Genomic DNA, 21,758 nt, shown 5'->3' on the forward strand with positions numbered 1-21,758 from the left:
GGCAAAACGTACCACGTCCATACTGGGCTCACAACAATGTCAGCTGAGTGACTGCTGTGGGCACCGCCCTCTCTGCAGACAGGCTCCCTCTCAGTGGAGCCTCAGCAGATGCTCCTCCAGGGCGCTGTGGCCCCGGGGTGCAGGGCAGACCCAGCCTGGCCAGGCTCTCCAGACACAGGAGGCCTCCCTGCCCAGGCCCGGAGAAGGAGGAGGCTCTGGGAGTGCGAGCCCCTGGGGTCCAGTCCTGTGGGAAGAGGCTGTGTCCAGGGACAAGGACAGAGGAGGAGGAGGAGGACGCCCAGCTGAGGAGCGACCACGCCTAAGGCAGGACGCGCTGAGCAGCAGCACAGCCCCGTCCACACTCGTCCTCACAGCCTCTGTCCACCGCAAACACAGAGAAGGTTCTCAGGTACTTTTTTTATCTTTTGTGGTATTGTGCCTTGAATCCAGGGACATTCTACCCCTGAGCTACACCCCCAGCTCTTTTTATTTTTATTTGTAATAGGGTTTTGCTAGGTTAGTGAGAGTCTCACTACTAGCTGAGGCTGTCCTTGAAACTGTGATCCTCCTGTCAGCCTAAAAAGTACTGAGATTACAAGTGTGCACACCATGCCCCGCTTAGGTTTGGTTTTGCTGTCAAGTTTAAGATATCTTCTTTTTATTTAATCAACCCATCAACTACATTTCCTTGCAAGAATTGGAAATAAAAATACATATCTAGAATGTTATTTTTAATTGGAGAGTTGGAAGTTTCAGGTCCATGTAGCACCGAGCTGTGTCAGGATGGAGACAGCCGCCTCTGCGGGGACAGGAAGTGACAGGAGGGCCCAGGTCCTGTGGGGAGGGTCCTGCTCAGGTGGGCTGGTCTCCTCCTTCCTCACACTACGCTGATGGGGACACAGAGGTGAGGACGAATTCAGAGGCAGCTGCAGACAGAGCAGTCAGGGCTCTTGAAGCCCCAGAGAACCTGTGTCACTCAGTCCTCACGAGGCAGCCGTGTCACACTGCAGGGTAAACCATCACGGACAGATTAGATCAGCCAGTGCACGTGGTGACACTCACAGCCCGCACACACTCAGAAGGTCCAACCAGAGTGCCCAGAGCCCAGGCCCCCCTGCCCGGCCTCCTCTCACCTCCAGGCCTCACCTTTGCCGGCTGTGAGGGACGCGTCAGAGCCCTGGGCGCTGTCCTTGGCTGGGGAGGAGCAAACACAGGAGCTGGTCAGAGCCCACGGGACGCGGCTGAGGAGGGGTTATGGGGCTGAGCTCCCCGCGGACTCCCGTCTACACTGACCAAAGGCGTCAGAATCGCCCTGCTTCATACTCACAGGCAGCCTGAGTGTAGCCCTTTTTTCCACCTGTGGGAAGAAAACATCCTGTGAGAGACTGGAGGTGAGGCGGGTCATGAGGACCAGAGGAATCCTCTAGTGCTGGCCCAGGGAAGGTTCCAGAAGGGTGACTGCAGACCCAGGGAGGACCAGGAGGCACAGGAAGGCAGACCCAGGGAGGACCAGGAGGCACAGGAAGGAGACTGACGGGCTGGAGCAGCCGCCTCCTGGAGTCTGTCCTCAGCAGGGCCCTCGCCCTCTGACCTCTCCTGTGGAATCAGGTCTCAGCACCACCACCTCAGGGCCGAGTGTGTCCTCTACTGCCCCTGAGCTTCACAAGTGCGTGTCAGCCCACAGCACCCAGGCTGGGGAGCGTGTGGGACAGCGCTTCCATGAAGGAGGCGGGACACCAGGCCTGAAGCCCTCATGGGACCAGAACACTGACCCTGAGCCCCCCTACCTGCACTCCTCCTCCTCCTCCTCCTCACAGCAGCCACCGCGGCTCCAGTGACCGCAGCCCCAAGGACAAGCAGGCCGACGACGATGCCCATGACGCGCAGGGTGGACTGAGGAGGCTCTAAAGAAAGAGGGAGGGCAGGGTGACCCCAGCTCTCAGCCCTGACCCTGCCGAGGTCCCGGGCGCCTCCCGCTCTCCTGACACCAGGCTCTGTGCCCACAGCCCTGCTCACCCCATCTCAGGGTGCGGGGCTCGGGCAGCCCCTCATGGTCCACGTGGCACGTGTATCTCTGCTCCTCCCCAGAAGGCACCGGCACAGCCGCCCACTTCTGGAAGGTTCCATCCCCCGCGGGCCTGGTGGCCACCGTCTCCATGTCCTGGGTCTGGTCCTGCCCGTCCCGCTGCCAGGTGAGGCTGATGTCGGCAGGGTAGAAGCCCAGGGCCCAGCACCTCAGGGTGACGCCCCCGTCAGGTCTGGGGTGGCGGCTCACGTGTGTCTCTGGGGCGTCTGAGGGAAGAGTCAGGACACTGAGGCATTTTGTATTTCCCCCGTTGTCCACTGAGGCAGAGCCCACGTGACCATCCTGAGGTGGACGGGACAACCAGGGTGGGGAGGGGGGCGGCAAAACCAGACTCCAGGCTGCACTCGGCTCTGGATAATCTCCTGTTCCTTGGAAAGTTCTGGAATCAGTGGAGTCAGCCTGAGGTAGAGGCTCCAGGTCTGTGAGAGGGATTTCAGTTCTGACCTGGGTGGAGGCTGAGGGCTGTGGGAGGCTGGAGAGAGACTCCAAGACCCTGGACTGGGGGGAACCAGCCTGGGGACGTCGCCATGACGCCCAGGCCGCCAGAGTCAGAGGGAACAGCTATTTCAGGGTCTTTTCCTCCAGCCCTGAGAAAGTGGGTGCTCAGCGTCCTGAGAGCAGGGGGCCTCAGGGTCACTGTGCCCAGGACCTGGAGCCCAGGGCCACCACCCTCTGCAGGGGAGGGTGCTCAGCGTGGGGCGTTTCCCTCCCTCCTGTGGGCGGCGGGAGGAGACTCGGGGACCCGAACCCACAGACCTGCGCGCTGCAGGGCCTCCTTCCCGTTCTCCAGGTGTCTCTGGAGCCACTCTATGCACTCCTCCTCCAGGTAGGCCCTGTAGTGCTCCGCCACACCAGCCTCCTCCAACTTGCGCTTGCTGATCTGAGCCGCCGTGTCCGCCGCCGTCCAGGAGCGCAGGTCCTCGTTCAGGGCGATGTAATCGGCGCCATCGTAGGCGTCCTGACGGTACCCGCGGAGGAGGCGGCCATCCGGCCCCAGGTCGCAGCCATACATACTCTGGATGGTGTGAGAGCCTGGCCCCGCCCCGCCGTCAGACCCCGCCCCGCCCCGCCCCGGGGATTCCCACCTAAACTGAAGATGGAGCCGGGAAGCCTCCCTGACCGTCCCCGGGTCCGGCCGAGGGTCTCTGCTCGGGGCGCCCTCGCCCTGGTCCAGCCCCGGGTCCCCGCGCCCGCCGGTCACTCACCGCGCTCGCTCTGGTTGTAGTAGCCAAGCAGGGTCCGCAGGTTCCCTCGGTCAATCTGCGCGTTCGCCCTGGCCGTCCTCGTGTTTCTGTCCCAATACTCGGGCCCCAGCCCCGCCATCCACGGCGCCCGCGGCTCCATCCTCGGGTCCGCGGCGTCGCTGTCGAAGCGCGCGATCTGCGTGCCGTCCACGTAGCCCACGATCATGTACCGGGGCTCCCCGAGGCCGGGCCGGGACACGGCGATGGTGAAATACGACATGGAGTGCGAGCCTGGGGACGGGGCGCCTGAGTCGCGACCTCCCCCCGCAGGCCCCGGGGTGGGCGGAGGGAGGAGGGCGCGGGACTCGGGAGGACGGGGCGCGGGGCGGGCGGCGCAGAGGGGATGGGGAGGAGGGGGCGCGGGGCGCACACGGGCGGCGGCTCCTCCTCCCCGCGGACCCCGGTTCCCTCCCGACCCCGCACTCACGCGCCCAGGTCTCGGCCAGAACCAGGAGCCCCGAGAGCAGCAGGAGCAGGGTTCGGGGGGCCATGACCGCCATCCTCGAGGTCCGGGAGGAGCCCAGGCGGCTGAGCAGAGTCCGGGCGGCTGTGCGGAGTTTATAACCGGGAGCCACAGCGGTGCTGATTGGCTGCTCTCGGAAGCGACAGCCAATGGGAGAGAGAAGCGGGCCGCGTCACGAGTGTCCGGGCAGAGGGACCTGACACAGGCTGGGAGAAGGAGAAGCGAAACTTGGGCGCTGGGGAGTCCCCGCAGCTGCGCGCCTGCGCCCTGACCGTCCTGGGCCTGAGCCGAGCGCCGGCCGCGGGCTGGGACGCGGCTGCTCCTCTCTACTGCCCAGGGCTGCGTGGCCGTCACACCATCGCCCTGATTCCTGTCCCAGGTATGGAGCACTGGTTTCAGGCTTTTAATGGACTGAGACATTTTTGTGGATCCCAAAGGTCATTATGTTTGAGGCGGATATCCTGAAACATTTGCCATGTTAGAAATGAATGCCAACCTGGGCGCGGTGGCACACCTCTAATCCCGTATGGGGAGGCTGAGACAGAAGGCTTCCAGATTCTTTTGCGGTACTGTGGATGGAACCCAGGGGCTTTCTACCTCCGAGCTACACCCCCAGCCCAATTTTTATTTTCTATTTTGAAACAGGGTTTCACTGAGTTGCGAAGTTGCCTAAGTAGCGAGGCTGTCCTTGAGACCCTCCCGTCTCAGTCTCTCAAATCCTGGGATTACAACCGTGAGCCTCCACGCCTGACTTGCTGGCGGCTTCTTGATCAATCTCTACATGTAGGGAGACGCTCGGCAACCTAGTGAGACACTTTTTTCAAAGTAAGAAGGGCTGGGTACGATGACAAAAAGAAAAAAGAAATTAATGCAATTTTAAATTTACTCATTTAGAATATTAATAACCAATTACATGTTAAAAGAAATATTTTAAAGCAAAATAACTATTTCTAAAATAAAATAAGCAGAGAGAAGAGTGGACCTTCTTACATTTGAAGTGTGGTTTCTGTGCTTTTGTGTGTGTAATAGTGGGGGATGGACCCAGGGGTATTCTACCTCTTTTTTTTGTTGTTGTTCTGAATTTTAGTTTGGTTTATTTATTTTTTGCAGTACTGGGAATAGAACCCAGGGGCATTCTACCTCCGAGTGACACCCCAGCTCTATTTTTTTATTCTTTATTTTGAAACAGGGTCTCACTAAGTTGCAGAGGGCCTCACTAAGTAGTTGAGGCTGCTCACGAACCACAATCCTCCTGTCTCAGCCTCCCAAATGCTGGGATTACAAGCGTGTGTCACCACACCTGACTGGTTTGGTTTATTTTTAAAGCAAAATATGAATAAGAATAATTCTCAAAATGTACCTAGGGTTTAAAATTATGTGGCAGGGAACAGTAAAGCAGTTAAGTAACAGCGGACTCTCATGGTGGAGAGGGCCCTTCACACAGCTGATGTGAGCGGTGAGACCTGTCCTTCATCAGCTGGGCCCCTGGGGCATCACTAAATTAATCTGACCCATGGTTTACAGATTTAAGCATAAATTATATTTACAAAACTGGCTACAATGTCACCTTTTTTGAAAGGTCAAGAATTTCCTTCAAGGCCAGTGGTTCCTTTTGGCTTTGGAAACTATTTGCTAAACTAAACTGAATGGCACAAGAGAAGAGACTTCAACTTTCCAGCATTTATTTATTTATTACTTAGTTATTTATTTCATGTGGTACTTGAGATTGCACCCAGGAGCATTCTACCTCTGAGCTACACTTCCCGTCCTTTAAAAAAGTTTTTTTTTTTTTATTGGTGTACTGTATTCATAATCATAATGGGATTAAAAAAAAACTTTTGTAGACATAAATACACACATCGTCCAGTCAGCAACAATAAAAGCAAACAATACGAAGACTAACATAAATAATGAATCTCCACAGATAACCAATCTTAGTTGAGTGTTGGATGGAAAATCTTGTTTCTCTGGTTCTGGTGTGTGTTACCTAATTCTTCTTTGTAGTTAATCTCTTTGAATATTTTCTCTAGTGCTGGTTTTGAAGACATAAATTCCTTCAGTTTCTGTTTGTCATGGAAGCTTCTTATTTCTCCATCTAATTTGATAGAAAGTTTTGCTGGGTAGGAAATTTTTGGCTGGAAGTTGTTTTCTTTCAGAGTTTGGAATATGTTACTCCAAGCCCTTCTGGCTCTCATGACTTGGTTTGGGAAGTCTGGAGTGATTCTAATTGGCTTGCCTCTGAATGTCACTTGGCTCTTTGTTTTTGTTGCCGTTAAGATTCTCTGCTTGGCTTCCACATTGGTCATTTTGACAGTTATGTGACGTGGGGATCCTCTTCTCCGATCCTCTCTAAAGGGAGTTCTATAAGTTTCCTGGACCTGTGTATCAACCTCTTGCTCTATGTTTGGAAAATTTTCTGCTATTACTTCCTTGAAGAGATTGTTGATCCCTTTGGTTTCACTTTCTTTTCCCTCCTCTATTCCAATTATTCTTAGGTTAGCTCTCTTAAAATGGGCATATATTTCTTCAATGTCAGATTCCTGATGTCGGATTTTTTTTCTAAATTAGAAACTATGCATTCATTTTTGGATTGATCATCTTCTAAGAGCGAGATTCTATTCTCCATGTGGTCTAGTTGGTTGTTTGTGCTTTGAATTGAGGCCTTTACTTCATTAATTGCATCCTTTATCTCTTTTTGGCTCTCTCTGAATTCTTTTCGAAACAGCTCTATTATTTCTACAGTTATTTTCCTGATTTGATCTCTAGAAATCTCTGATTTTCTGTTTTATCGGGTTCTGATGTTGTGGGGTTGTGGGCATTCATTGCTCCATTGTTATTCCTCTTTCCCATGATTTCAGAAGTTTGTGCCTTCTCTGGGTTCTTCCCTTGGGTCACTACGACTTCACTTAAGGTGCTCTGGATCTCGAGTCTGTGGTATCTCGGTCCCCACTACTCCTTTACTAGGTTGTATCGCAGAGTCTCAGACCCAGGGAGTCAATTGAGGCTGCTTTAGACCATGATTTGTTATTGGGCACAATGCTAATAAAGTTCACCAATAATTATTTTGATGTGTGTGGTAGTGAGTACTGAACCCAGGGGCATCTACCTCTAACCTGCACCCTCAGTTAAAAAAAATTTTTGTTTTGAAAACCAAAAATAAAAGGGTTTTGTCAAGTTGCTGAGAATCTTGCTATTTGCTGAGGCTGTCCTCAAACCTGCGATCCTCCTGTCTCAGCCTCCCAAGTCCCGGGATTACAGACATGCACCACCAGCCCAACTAGCAATGAATCTTAAAACTAAATGCCAGTTGTTACTTGCGGTAGGAAGTTGGTAGCAGTCACTGAATTCAGACAATGCAGCTCATGCCTTTAGTTGGTTTTAGTGAGCATAGTTAGTGACATGTTGAAGCTACCTTAAAATTCACTAAAAAACAATCTTTCGGGCTTGGCGGCACACGCTTGTAATCCCAGTACTTGGGAGGCTGAGACAGGAGGATCACAGGTTCGCTGTCAGCTTCAGCAACTTAGTGAGGCTTTCTGCAACGTCATGAGACCCTGTTTCATAATAAAAATTCTAGTGGGGGTGTGGCTCAGTGGTAGAAGGCCCCTGCGTTCCATTACACTACCACACACACAAGCAAGAGATCTCATGTGATATTTGCATGAATTTACTGGGTATAGTGAAATATTTTAAGGAATGTGTGCAGCAAGTACTGATTAAATCACAGGAAATAATGTTTATCTTCTTAGCATTACTGTGTTAAAAAAAAAAAAACACTTCTGAAGCTGGGTGTGGTGGCACATGCTTGTAATCCCAGCGTTCGGAAGGCAGAAACAGGAGGATCGCGGTTCGCAGACAGCCTCAACTACTTAGTGAGGCCCTTTGGAATTCAGTGAGACCCTGTTTCAAAATAAAGAATAAAAAATAGGAGCCAGGTGAGGTGGCACAAACTTGTAATCCCAGCATTTGGGAGGCTAAGACAGGAGGATCCGGGTTTGCGGACAGACTCAGCTACTACTTAGGCCCTTTGCAACTCAGTGAGACCCTGTTTCAAAATAAAAAATTAAATAAAGGGCTGGGGGTATAGTTCAGACGTAGAAGGCTTCTGGGTTTTATCCCCAGTACCGCAGGGGGAAAAATAGGCTGGGAATATAGCTCGGAGGTAGAATGCCCCTGAGTTCCATCCTGATATGATAAAATATGTATATATACACATATATACATATATATGTATATATATTGCGGGTGTGGGGATGGAACCCAGAGGCATTTGACCTCAGAGCTACAACCCCTGCCCTATTTTGCATTCTTTATTTTGAAACAGGATCTAAGTTGCAGAGGGCCTCACTAAGTAGCTGAGGCTGTCCGCAAACCGCGATTCTCTGGTCTCAGCCTTCCAAATGCTGGGATTTCAAGTGTGCGCCACCACGCCCAGATATATATTTAAAAACCTTCTGAACATCATTGCTGTCTGCTGAATAGTATTATTTAAATATACTTCAGATTTGTTTTCCAGCTTTATTGGGTTGTGATTCTCAAGTAAAACTGTACACATTCAACGCATACAATGTGGTGACCTGAAACACATACACTTATATAATGTGTGTGTAAAATACAGGGCAATGACTTCAGTCACATTCACTCACCCAGTATCCCATGGGCACTGCGTGTGCGTGTGTGTGCATGTGTGTGTGTACAGCGAGCACAGGTAAACTCTGATCTCTAAGCAGAGCTCCAGGACACAGCGCAGTGTCACTAAGCCCCGCCCTCAGGTCTCTGTCAGCGCCTCAGACCTGGCTCGTTTTATAACTCCATCAGGCACCATCAACAGCTCCTCCTCCGTCTCCACCTGGCAGCCCTGGAACTGCCTTGCTCCCGCCCCGAGTCCACTCCCTGAATTCTGCCCTCAAGTCGATCACACGGTGTTTCTCCTCTGCGTGGTGGCTGGTTTCCCTTATCACTCTGCCCAAGGGTTTCCATTCTTGTCATAAATAGCAAGATCGTTATATCTATGAATGAATAACATTCCCTTGCGTATTATACACTCGTGTGTGTGTGTGTGTGTGTGTGTGTGTGTGTGTGTGTGCGCGCGCGCTCCAGCACCCGTCGCTGAGGAGTTGGGCTGTCCTCTCACCTCGGCCTCGTGCTGCCAGGACCTGGGGCAGCTCCCTCTCGGGCCCCGACCTCCCGTCTTTAGCGGTGGTCACCTGGGCTGCTCTCAGTGCTTGGAGGCATGTGCACAGTGTTCCCAGGCATTATTGTCCCTTCGTGTCAAAAGGGAAACTCACGGGTACACTTCCCTGGCTCCGCGGTGGCCGACGTCACTGACGTCGCAGCTGGAGACCCTGAGCTCCAGCAGGGCTGGGCCTCGGCCTGTCCCTTCTCAGGGCCCTCAAAGCGCAGACAGCGAGAGGAACACTCAGGGTTGTGAGTTCCAGACTCGTAACTGGGGAAATGAGGCGAGGCGACACCGCAGCACCCGAGAGCTGCAGCCATAGAACTAAACCCGAAAACAACCTCAGCCTCCCGTGGAGTCTTAGGGAACTGTCTGAAGAAGACTCATGATACAGCCCTGGGTTGTCGCTGAGGTTTACCTGGCTCTTTAAACTTGATGTGAAAACTTATCATTGGTAAGGACAGCGCCAAGATAAACTATGTAATACCTTCCAGTTAAAGAGGTGCGTTTCCTGTGGTCACTGGCTAAGGGGTGTGCAGTGCCCATAACTCAGCTCCGTCACTGAGGTCGATCCACTGGGCACGCTGCGTTGCAAGGGGAGGCGTCCTCACTGGGGACTGGCCGCGTGCAGGACAGTAGTCTCAGGAGAGAGGATTGTAAGGTTGCCTCTTTGTTTTACTTTTTGTAGCTCTCATCCACATGTAACTTGTAGCTTTACATCCCTTTTCTGAACCAGGTGCAAATTCTGCGCAATGGTTTATAAAACTAAGACAAGAAATTGTCAGAATTTCCTCCATATTACTGGATATAGCACCATTACAGGGTCTGGTCTGCTTGGATTCCCTACCTGAAAATTGTGTTTATCATTTTATAAAATCTCTTGCAAAAGCCGGGCGTGCTGGCGCACGCTTGTAATCCTAGCATTTGGGAGGCTGAGACAGGAAGATTATCGCAGTTTCGCGGACAGCCTCAGCTACTTAGTGAGGTCCTTTACCACTCAGTGAGACCCTGTTCATAAATGAAAAATAAAAAATAGTGCTGGGGGGTGTAGCTCGGAGGTTGAATGCCCCTGGGCTCTATCCCCATACCAGAAAAAAAAAAAATCTTTTGCCAGTCATGAATAGTAATAGAGCGTAGAAACCAGTTTTTTGTTTTGTTTTGTTTTTTTGTTTTTTGGGGTTTTTTTTTTTGCTGGTCTGGGGATGGAACCCAGGGGCATTTGACCTCCAAGCCTCATCCCCCTGCCCTATTTTTTTTTTATTCTTTATTTTGAAACAGGGTCTCACTAAGTTGCGGAGGGCCTCACTAAGTTGCTGAGGCTGTCCGCGAACCGCGATCCTCCTGTCTCAGTCTCCCAAATGCTGGGATTAAAAGCGTGCACTACCATGCCTGGCTGAGTCCAGTATGTTAAGACCCATCTCCAAACCAAGGTTGTATGCTTAACAGAATGACTTAAACCGTTGGGGTATGTAAAGGATCACTTCGCATATCATACAACTTTGCAAACTTGAAGAGCAATTCCTGTTTTCTCCATGGCCATGTTACCATTAAATAACTCATGTAGTACTCCAGCTTTTTACTCTCTACCTAGATCTAATTTTCAACGTGTATTGACATAAAGATTAAATACAATAAAACCTACTGTTTTTGTTTTTGTTTTTGTTTTGGTCATACTGGGGTTCCTGGAAGCCCTTCTACCTCCGGGCTACACTCCCAAACCTATTTTTACATTTTTTATTTGGAAACAGGGTCTCCTAAGCCAGCGCGCGCCACTGGCTTCGAACCTATGCGATCCTCCTGCCTCCGCCTCCCAAGCGCGGGAATGACAAGCGTGCGCCACCACACCCGGCAAACCTACTATTTTTAAGTATAGAGCTCACTGAGTTTTAGCAAATGTAAAATTGTGTAAATATCAAATATCACCACAATCAAGATATAGAACATTTCTATTGCTCCCAAAGAATTGCCTTTTTTTTTTTTTTTTTTTTGTACTGCGGATTCAGCCAGGACCCTCTCCACTTCCAACTCTTTGTCATTTTTTTCTTAGAACCAGAGTCTCACCCAGTTGCTCAGGTAGCCTTGCACCTGATCCCACCGTCTCAGCTTCCCAAGTCCTGGGCTGGCAGGTGCGGCCATCATGCAGGCAAGAACTGTTGTTTTCTCTTGTGATCAATTCTCTCCTGCCACCCGAAGCGTCATAGGACCGTGGATTTGCGTCTACTGTAACTGCAACCCTGTCATCCTGTCACAGAAACGCAGCTGGATGAAGCATGGCCTCTGGCCTCTTTTATTTATTTATTTATTTATTTATTTATTTATTTATTTATTTTGTGGTATTGGGGTTCTTGGAAACACTTCTACCTCTGGGCTACACTCCCAGACCTATTTTTATACTTTTAAAAAATTTGTTAACAGGGTCTCTTAAGCCAGTGCGGCTGGCTTCAAACCTGGCGATCCTCCCGTCTCCGCCTCCCAAGCGCAGGGATTACAAGCGTGCGCCACCACGCCCAGCCAAGGGGGTCTTTTTTTGTCTTTCTCAACTGTGGATTGAACCCAGGGCGGTGCACTTGCCAGGCAAGCACTCTGCCACTGAGCTCCATCCCAGCCCCTCTGACTTCTTTTACATCCCAGGACGTATCATCTCAGTGCCTTCTTTAGTGACTTCTTTCTTCCTGTTGCCTAGCAATCTGTTGTAGGAATATGTCAGGGCTCGTCCTTCTGATGTGGTCAGCTCTGAGGGTCACATACAGGTTTGGGCTTCCGTGAATAAGGCTGCTGAGGACACGTGTACACAGCGCGCACTGGACGCCCGCTCTCCTGCGCTGAGTGCAGAGGGGCTGCTGGTCCTGTACGCAGCGTGTCCACCACGTCAGAAGCCGCCGGGACTGGCCGCTGGGTTTCATGCTGAGCGCACTGTGTGAGTCCTACGGCCCTTTATCCTACAGCCTGGCCTGCGCTGCTGCAGCTTAGCCTCTGGAACCGGTTCATGGTTAAGTTTTATTATGGTGAAGGGTTGTATTTGAGGCTGTGAATATTGGCCATTTTTCTTCTGTTTCATATATAATTTATTTCGTGTAGTTTTTGGTCAAATAGTTTTCCTGTTTTCATTGAATCATGTTTTCTTATTATTAATGAGGGTTTGGAGTTATTTGTGTATTTTGAACTCAAGGCATTGGTCTAATTAAGGTTTTGCGCATGTTTCCTTCCAGTCTGCGGATTGCTACTTGTTTTAGAAGTAGTACCTTTCAACCAGGAGTCTTGTTTTTATATGGTTGCTGTACTAGGAATTGCACCCAGGGGCCTCGTGCCACTGAACTACATCTGTCCTTTATTTATTTATTTTTATAAAGGTCTAGCTTCCTTGAACTTGATCCTTTTGCCCTGGCGTCCTGACCAGCTGAGAGTCAGCTGTGCACTAGCTAGCTGACTCTTAGAGCGAGTATTGCTCTCCTTTCTAAGCGCCTTCACTGGTGCAGTGTCGTCTCCCATGCTCACAGCACTTGCCAAGCTCCCTCCTCTTCCCCGTTTGCAATCTCGAGACCGGCCAGCCGTGGTGATTTCCCTTCTGTACATAACGGCAAGGGAGGTGCTTCCTTCATTAATTCTCCTGCCCGCACCGTCCCCCACACCCTCTCCACCGCTCTGTTGGGGCTTCTCCTCCGCCATCCAACGTCCTCTGTGTCTGCAAACTCCCTGCCCCCACAGATGGGTAGAAACACGTGACCCTTCACCTTCTGCCACAGGCTCACCGAACTTAACATGATGTTCCCCCGGTCCATCCGTTTCCTGCAAATGACACCATTTTCTTCTTTTTCATTGCTGAGTATAATTTCATCGTGTGGATAGCCCATATTTTTGTAAGCTGCTCACCTGCTGATGGACACCCAGGTGGATCCCATGATTTGGCTGTTGTGAATTGTGCTGCTACAGACACGGACAGGCTTGCAGCTCTGTGCAACTTTGATTTCAGTGCATTTGAGAGAACACCAAGGAGTGGTAGAGCTGGATTGTGAGGTGGGTCCATTCCTAGTGTCCTGAGGAATCTCCACACTGATCTCCATAGTGGCTACACTAATTTTCAATCCCACCAACAGTGTAGAGAGTTCCCCACATCATCACCTGCATGTGTGTGTGTGTGTGTGTGTGTGTGTGTGTGTGTGTGTGTGTGTGTTACCAGGGATTGAGCCCAGGGGCATTATACTTCCAAACTACACCCCCACACCTATTTTTTATTCTTTATTTTGAAAGGTCTCACTAAGTTGTGGAGGGCCTCACTCACTAGCTGAGGCTGGCTACAAACCTGCGACCCTCCTGTCTCAGCCTCCCAAGTACCCGGATTACAAGTGTGCGCCACCACGCCCGGCTCATCACCAGCATTGATTGATGTGTGACTTCTTGATGATTGGCATTGTGTCTGGATCAGATAGAATCTCAGTACAGTTTTGATTTGTATCTCGCTCATTGCTAAAGATGTTGAATAGTTTTCATATTTTTCTTGGCCATTTGTACTTCTTATTTTGTGCAGTGTTTTTTCAGATCTGTTGGTCGTTTCTTGTTGTTGTTGTTTTTTTGGGGTGTGTGTGTGTGTGTGTGTGTTGGTGTTAAATCTCTAAGTTCTTTATATATTCTAGATATTAGTTCTCTATCAGGGGAGTAGCTGGCAAAGATCTCCCCCCATTTTGAAGGCTGTCTCTCCCTTTACTAAAGAAAACCTTTTTACTTTAATGCCATCCCATTTATTCTTATTTTAATTTCCTGAGTTTCTTGGGTCTTATTGAGGAAGTTTTTACCAGTGCCTATATGCTGGAGTTTTGGTCCCATGCCCACTCAGCAAGTTTTAAAAATGCAGTGTGTCATTTACACACACACACACACACACACACACACACACACCTCAACAGATGACTGGATGACAAAATTATAGTCAACCTACACAATGGAATTGTACTGAGCCACAAAGAACAAAATCACGTCCTTTGAAGGGAAATGGTCTGGACTGGAGAATATTATTCTATGCGAGTTTGGTCATTCACAAAGAACGAGGGGTCAGATATTATCCTCAGATGTGGATGCTAGGGAGAACTCCACACAAAGGAGGAGAGACCCCAGTGGTTGATGGAGGGTCCACGTGGCCACAGAGATGAGGTAGCGCCCCCCAGCCAGGACAGGACAAGGAGCTCTCCAAATGTATTATGGAGTCGGAGCCTGGGGTGGGAGCCCTGAGACCCAGGGGACCCTCCTTCTGGAGCAGAACTCACACCCCAGGTTAATGGGGGCAAGGGAGGAGGAGGGGACGTGGAGACTCAGGGACAGAAGAGGGGACAGCAGGACCTGGAGGACGGAATGGAGAAGAGGGGATAGAGTGTGGATTTCAGGACAGGGGGGCGCCGGATGTTCCCCTCGCTCCTCCCCGCGGAGCGCCTTGAGCTCTGGACCTTGCGCTCACCCACAAGGTCTCAGTAGCAGGACCACCCCCTTCTCCCCAAGCAGCGAGAGCAGGGCTTCAGGAGCCAGGGATGCAACTTGCCAGAGCAAGGGAGAAAGTGAGGCCCTTTGGCCTGCAGGGGGTTTTACAACTCACAGTGACAAGGGTGCTGATTGGCTCCTCTTGCAACATGACACCCAATGGGAGAGAGGACTGGGGCCCTGTCCAGACTGAGGGACCTGGCACACGTTGAGACAAGGAGAAGGGAAACTCTGGGGAGATGGGGATCCCAAAGCTGGGTGTCTCCACCACAGATATGTCCTAGGGGCTGACACCTGAGAGCCGAGAGCTGAGAGCCACGCTGCGGACCTGGGACTTGCCCGGACTCCTCCCCTAAATCCTTTTTCTGTTGTTGTTGTTGTTATTGTTGTTGTTGTTGTTGTCGTCCTCCTCCTCCTCCTCCTCCACCTCGTCCTTGTCCTCCTCCTCCTCGTCCTCGTCCTCCTCCTCCTCCTCCTCCTCCTTCTTCTTCTTCGGATCTCGGGATGGAACCCAAGGGCATTCGACCTCTGAGCTATACCCCCTGCCCTATTTTTTATTCTTTATTTTGAAACCAGGTCTCACTGGGTTGCAGAGGGCCTCACTAAGTAGCTGAGGCTGTCCAAGAACCACGATCCTCCGGTCTCAGCCTCCCAAATGCTGGAATTACAAGTGTGCACCACCACGCCCGGCATCTTGGTTGTTTTGAATAATCAGTGTTCATTCTTTCAGCCTTATTCATCTTGGAGGTTTATGACTGATTAATAATAAAGGCCTCGTCTGTCTTTGCCCAACGCGGCCCACTCTAAGGCCCTCAGTGTTTTCCAGGCTGCAGGACCTGCTGCACCTCTGACCTCCCCTCAGATGCTCTGTGCCCACATCCAGGCAGCTCCCTCTCCCCAGGACACAGCAGGACCCTGCCCCAGGGCATTTGCACTGGAGGTTCTTCCTGCAGACCTCCTCCTGCCACGCCCTCTGTCCTCAGACCTCTCCTCAAAGTCACCTCACAACAACCTATTAAAAAATAGGGCTGGGGGTGAAGCTCACAGGGAGAATGCTCCTGGGTTCCATCCCTAGTACTGAAAAAAAAAAAAAAGAGGGAAAATTATGTATTCACGGCAGGAAGTAACAGGCACTTTTGGGTCCATATTTCTCCTGACACATTGTTTCCCATCCTAAGGAATTAAAAAAATCCCTTAGAATATTATTGTAATGTCTCAAATGGCGATGACTCTGAGTGAAATAGCTTAGTGATTTATTCTTTAATTGGTGCTGTTTTTGGATGTGCCAAGAGCTTTTAAGTAAGTTCTTTTTTAAAATAAAAATTCCAATTTATTATCCTGGAAGGTTTCTGGGTCTTACAAACATAGTGGTCTAAATTAGAATAACGAGCAGTTAATGACTACTGATACTACCAACACTGATTAGTGTCACGAGGTCTGGATCCATCTTACATTCTTAGTGCCACACTGGTCATTCCTGATTTTCCTGCTGAAAGTCAACCGATTAGCTACTCCTGGCATCTTTTATAAAAGACTTGCACTTACAGACCATGAGCAAGTAAGGGAAATGCAAACCAGAACAGCTCTGAGAGTCTACTGACTCCAGTTAGAACGGAGATCGACTCCTGGTACCTTTCCAAAGAAATTAAAGTCAGAATGTTATAGTGATACACATATACCCGTGTTTATTAGTAGCATCATTCAGCCACATTATGGAACCAGGCGAGATGTCCACCAACAGGTGACTGGATCACAAAACTGTGGTACAGACACACAATGGAGTTTTACCAGCCATAAACAAAGACAAAATTAAGTCATTTGCAGGAAAACGATGGAACCAGAGAATAGTCTATGAGATTAGTCGGTCACAAAGAATGAAGGGTCAGCCGGGCGTGGTGGCGCACGCTTGTGATCCCAGTATTGGGTGGCTGAGACAGGAGGATCACACAGGTTCGAAGCCAGCCTCAGCTACTGAGTGAGGCTGTCAGCAACTAGTGACACCCTGTTTCCAAATAAAATATAAAGTAGGTCTGGGGATGTAGCCCGGGGATAGAAAAGCCCCTGGGTTCCACCCCCAGGACCACAAAAAGAAAAAAAAAGAATGAAGGGTCAGGTGTTCTCCCTCATATGTGGATGCTAGGGGGACACTGAGATTCACAAAGGGACTCCAGACACAGGAGGACCCCGCAGAGGGATGGAGGGCTCCATGTAGGCCAGAGAGGACGCGGGCTCCCTGCAGCCAGGAAAGGATAAGAGTCCTCCAAATACATTATGAAGTCGGACCTGGCGGCAGGGCTCCTGAGACCCCGCGGACCCTCCTTCTCCTGCAGAACCCAGGTCCTAGGTGGATGGGAAAGAGAGGCGGAGGGGCTTGGGGACTGGAGGCCAGCAAGGGTCAGCGGAGCTGAGGGCAAATGGGAGGGAGAGAGGAGGACAGGGAGGATTTCAGGGCAGGCTGGCTGCCTGGGGACAGTGGTGTCAGGCTTCCCGGGTCCCTGCTGGGCAGTCATCCCCTAGCTCCTCCCTCCCGCAGAGCCTGCTTGGCTCTGAAACCCTTCACCCAATGGGAGAGAGAACAGGGGCCGCATCACCAGTGTCCAGGCAGAGGGACCTGACACAGGGTGGAAAGGGAAAGTGAAACTCTGGGGAGTTGGGGATCCCAAAGCTGGGTGTCTCCACCCAGATATGTCCTAGGGCCTGAGAGACAGAGCCTGTGGCCTGGGACTTGCCCGGACTCCTCTCCTAATTCCTCTCCACAAGTTTCTTGGTTGTTCTTCTCTTGGCTGTTTTGAATAATCAATATTCATTCTTTCAGCCTTATTCATCTTGGAGGTTTATGACTGATTAATAATAAAGGCCTCGTCTGTCTGTGCCCAACGCGGCCCACTCTAAGGCCCTCAGCGTCCTCCAGGCTGCAGGACCTGCCGCACCCCTGACCCCCCTCAGAGGCTCTGCACCCACATCCAGGCCCCCTCTCCCCAGGACACAGCAGGACCCTGCCCCAGGGCATCTGCACTGGAGGTTCTTCCTGCAGACCTCCTCCTGCCCACGTCCTCTGTCCTCAGACCTCTCCTCATGTCACCTCACAACAGAGGTCAACGCTGACACCGAGAAGACAGCGCCTTCCCTGTGCCCGCTCACCACGCTCTGCCTCCTCCTGACACTCACCTGCTCCGTGAGCACCGTCCTCTCCACTCTGATAGAGCGTGTCTCCTCGCCTCCTCCTGTTTTCCCTCAGTATTGAGTTGTCAGGAGGCAAAACACACCACGTCCACGCGGAGCTCACAGCAAATGTGAACTGAGTGACGCTGCTGGCTCAGCCCTCTGCAGACAGGCTCTTTCTAGTGGAGCCTCAGCAGATGCTCCTCCAGGGCACTGTGGCCCCGGGGTGCAGGGCAGACCCAGCCTGGCTAGGCTCTCCAGCCACAGGAGGCCTCCCTGCCCAGGCCTGGAGAAGGAGGAGGCTCTGGGAGTACGAGCCCCTGGGGTCCAGTCCTGTGGGAAGAGGCTTGTCCAGGGACAAGGACAGAGGGGGAGAAGGAGGACGCGCCAGCTGAGGGGCGACTACGCCTAAGGCAGGACGCGCTGAGCAGCAGCACAGCCCCGTCCACACTCGTCCTCACAGCCTCTGTCCACACGGCAGACTCAGCACCGCAAACACGGGGAAGGTTCTCAGGTACTATTATTTATCTATTGTGGTATTGCCGATTGAGTCCAGGGGCATTCTACCCCTGAGCTTCACCCCCAGCCCTTTTTTTTTTTTTTTTTTTTTTTTTTTGGCAGTACTGGGTGTGAAACCCAGGAGCTTTCTACCTCTGGGCTATACTCCCAGACCTATTTTTTATTTTTTATTGGAAACAGGGTCTCACTAAGTTGCTGAGAGCCTCACTAAGTAGCTGAGGGTGGCTTTGAACTGTGTTCCTCCTGTCTTAGCCTCCCAACCACAGGGATTACAAGCGTGCACCACCACGCCTGGTCCCCCGGCCCTTTTAATTTTTATTTTGTAACAGGGTCTTGCTAGGTTACTGAGAGTCTCACTACTTGCTGAGGCTGTCCTTGAACCTGTGATCCTCCTGTCTCAGCCTCCCAAGTACTGAGATTACAAACTGGCACACCACGCCCTGACCAGGTTTGGTTTTGCTCTCAAGTTTTAGGAATCTTCCTTTTATTTAATCAACCCATCAACCACATTTCCTTGCAAGAATTGAAAATAAAAACCTAAATCCAGAATATTATTTTAATTGAAAAATATGAAGTTTCAGATCCCTGCAGCACGGAGCTGTGTCAGGATGGAGACGTCCAGCCGCCTCTGCGGGGACAGAAGTGACAGGAGGGCCCAGGTCCTGTGGGGAGGGTCCTGCTCAGGTGGGCTGGTCTCCTCCTCCCTCACACTACGCTGATGGGGACACAGAGGTGAGGACGGATTCAGAGGCAGCTGAGACAGAGCAGTCAGGGCTCTTGAAGTCACAGTGAGGAGAGACCCCAGGGACCCCGTGTCGCTCAGTCCTCACGAGGCAGCCGTGTCACACTGCAGGGTAAACCATCACGGACAGATTAGATCAGCCAGTGCACGTGGTGACACTCACAGCCCGCACACACTCAGAAGGTCCAACCAGAGTGCCCAGAGCCCAGGCCCCCCTGCCCGGCCTCCTCTCACCTCCAGGCCTCACCTTTGCCGGCTGTGAGGGACGCGTCAGAGCCCTGGGCGCTGTCCTTGGCTGGGGAGGAGCAAACACAGGAGCTGGTCAGAGCCCACGGGACGCGGCTGAGGAGGGGTTATGGGGCTGAGCTCCCCGCGGACTCCCGTCTACACTGACCAAAGGTGTCAGAATCGCCCTGCTTCATACTCACAGGCAGCCTGAGTGTAGCCCTTTTTTTCACCTGTGGGAAGAAAACATCCTGTGAGAGACTGGGGGTGAGGCGGGTCATGAGGACCAGAGGAATCCTCTGTGCTGGCCCAGGGAAGGTTCCAGAAGGGTGACTGCAGACCCAGGGAGGACCAGGAGGCACAGGAAGGAGGCTGACGGGCTGGGGCAGCCGCCTCCTGGAGTCTGTCCTCAGCAGGGCCCTCGCCCTCTGACCTCTCCTGTGGAATCAGGTCTCAGCACCACCACCTCAGGGCCGAGTGTGTCCTCTACTGCCCCTGAGCTTCACAAGTGCGTGTCAGCCCACAGCACCCAGGCTGGGGAGCGTGTGGGACAGCGCTTCCATGAAGGAGGCGGGACACCAGGCCTGAAGCCCTCATGGGACCAGAACACTGACCCCGAGCCTCCCTACCTGCACTCCTCCTCCTCCTCCACACAGCAGCCATTAATCCAGCCAGAACTGCAAGGACAGCCGCGCCTCCAAGGACCATTCCCACGATGAGCAGGGTGGACTGAGGAGGCTCTAAGGAAAGAGGGAGGGCAGGGTGACCCCAGCTCTCAGCCCTGAGCCTGCCGAGGTCCCGGGCGCCTCCCGCTCTCCTGACACCAGGCTCTGTGCCCACAGCCCTGCTCACCCCATCTCAGGGTGCGGGGCTCGGGCAGCCCCTCATGGTCCACGAGGCACGTGTATCTCTGCTCCTCCCCAGAAGGCACCGGCACAGCCGCCCACTTCTGGAAGGTTCCATCCCCCGCGGGCCTGGTGGCCACAGTCTCCATGTCCTGGGTCTGGTCCTCCCCGTCCCGCTGCCAGGTGAGGCTGATGTCGGCAGGGTAGAAGCCCAGGGCCCAGCACCTCAGGGTGACGCCCCCGTCAGGTCTGGGGTGGCGGCTCACGTGTGTCTCTGGGGCGTCTGAGGGAAGAGTCAGGACACTGAGGCATTTTGTATTTCCTCCGTTGTCCACTGAGGCAGAGCCCACGTGACCATCCTGAGGTGGATGGGACAACCAGGGTGGGGAGGGGCGCAAACCCAGACTCCAGGCTGCACTCGGGCTCTGGATAATCTCCTGTTCCTTGGAAAGTTCTAGAATCAGTGGAGTCAGCCTGAGGTAGAGGCTCCAGGTCTGTGAGAGGGATTTCAGTTCTGACCCGGGTGGAGGCTGAGGGCTGTGGGAGGCTGGAGAGAGACTCCAAGACCCTGGACTGGGGGGAACCAGCCTGGGGACGTCGCCATGACGCCCAGGCCGCCAGAGTCAGAGGGAACAGCTATTTCAGGGTCTTTTCCTCCAGCCCTGAGAAAGTGGGTGCTCAGCGTCCTGAGAGCAGGGGGCCTCAGGGTCACTCTGATCAGGACCTGGAGCCCAGGGCCACCACCCTCTGCAGGGGAGGGTGCTCAGCGTGGGGCGTTTCCCTCCCTCCTGTGGGCGGCGGGAGGAGACTCGGGACCCGAACCCACAGACCTGCGCGCTGCAGGGCCTCCTTCCCGTTCTCCAGGTGTCTCTGGAGCCACTCTATGCACTCCTCCTCCAGGTAGGCCCTGTAGCGCTCCGCCACACCTGCCTCCTCCCACTTGCGCTTGGTGATCTGAGCCGCCGTGTCCGCCGCCGTCCAGGAGCGCAGGTCCTCGTTCAGGGCGAGGTAATCGGCGCCGTCGTAGGCGTGCTGAAGGTACCCGCGGAGGAGGCGGCCATCCGGCCCCAGGTCGCAGCCATACATCCTCTGGATGGTGTGAGAGCCTGGCCCCGCCCCGCCGTCAGACCCCGCCCCGCCCCGCCCCGGGGATTCCCACCTAAACTGAAGATGGAGCCGGGAAGCCTCCCTGACCGTCCCCGGGTCCGGCCGAGGGTCTCTGCTCGGGGCGCCCTCGCCCTGGTCCAGACCCCGGTCCCCGCGCCCGCCGGTCACTCACCGCGCTCGCTCTGGTTGTAGTAGCCAAGCAGGGTCCGCAGGTTCCCTCGGTCAATCTGCGCGTTCGCCCTGGCCGTCCTCGTGTTTCTGTCCCAATACTCCGGCCCCAGCCCCGCCATCCACGGCGCCCGCGGCTCCATCCTCGGGTCCGCGGCGTCGCTGTCGAAGCGCACGATCTGCGTGTCGTCCACGTAGCCGACTTCCATGTACCGGGGCTCCCCGAGGCCGGGCCGGGACACGGCGATGTCGAAATACGACATGGAGTGCGAGCCTGGGGACGGGGCGCCTGAGTCGCGACCTCCCCCCGCAGGCCCCGGGGTGGGCGGAGGGAGGAGGGCGCGGGACTCGGGAGGACGGGGCGTGGGGCGGGCGGCGCAGAGGGGATGGGGAGGAGGGGGCGCGGGGCGCACACGGGCGGCGGCTCCTCCTCCCCGCGGACCCCGGTTCCCTCCCGACCCCGCACTCACGCGCCCAGGTCTCGGCCAGGACCAGGAGCCCCGAGAGCAGCAGGAGCAGGGTTCGGGGGGCCATGACCGCCATCCTCGAGGTCCG

General features: G+C 53.2%; 2 protein-coding genes across 2 annotated transcripts; both read right to left on the reverse strand.

Moving 5' to 3' along the window:
* Positions 1-1,902: 1,902 nt before the first annotated feature.
* Positions 1,903-3,830, reverse strand: LOC308272934 (saoe class I histocompatibility antigen, A alpha chain-like; the record flags this gene model as incomplete). The annotated part of the gene is made up of 5 exons (XM_080709975.1): positions 1,903-1,904; positions 2,005-2,292; positions 2,843-3,118; positions 3,292-3,561; positions 3,758-3,830. Coding segments are annotated over 5 exons (909 nt in total).
* Positions 3,831-18,693: 14,863 nt separating this feature from the next.
* LOC308273251 (class I histocompatibility antigen, Gogo-B*0101 alpha chain-like) lies at positions 18,694-21,746 on the reverse strand (the record flags this gene model as incomplete). The annotated part of the gene is made up of 7 exons (XM_080710334.1): positions 18,694-18,826; positions 19,093-19,153; positions 19,713-19,823; positions 19,936-20,211; positions 20,759-21,034; positions 21,208-21,477; positions 21,674-21,746. 7 exons carry the CDS (start codon positions 21,744-21,746, stop codon positions 18,694-18,696), a joined length of 1,200 nt encoding a protein of 399 aa, XP_080566460.1.
* Between the last annotated feature and the right edge of the window lie 12 nt (positions 21,747-21,758).

Source organism: Muscardinus avellanarius, assembly GCF_963383645.1.
Source record: "Muscardinus avellanarius genome assembly, chromosome: 14".
NCBI lineage: Eukaryota > Metazoa > Chordata > Mammalia > Rodentia > Gliridae > Muscardinus > Muscardinus avellanarius.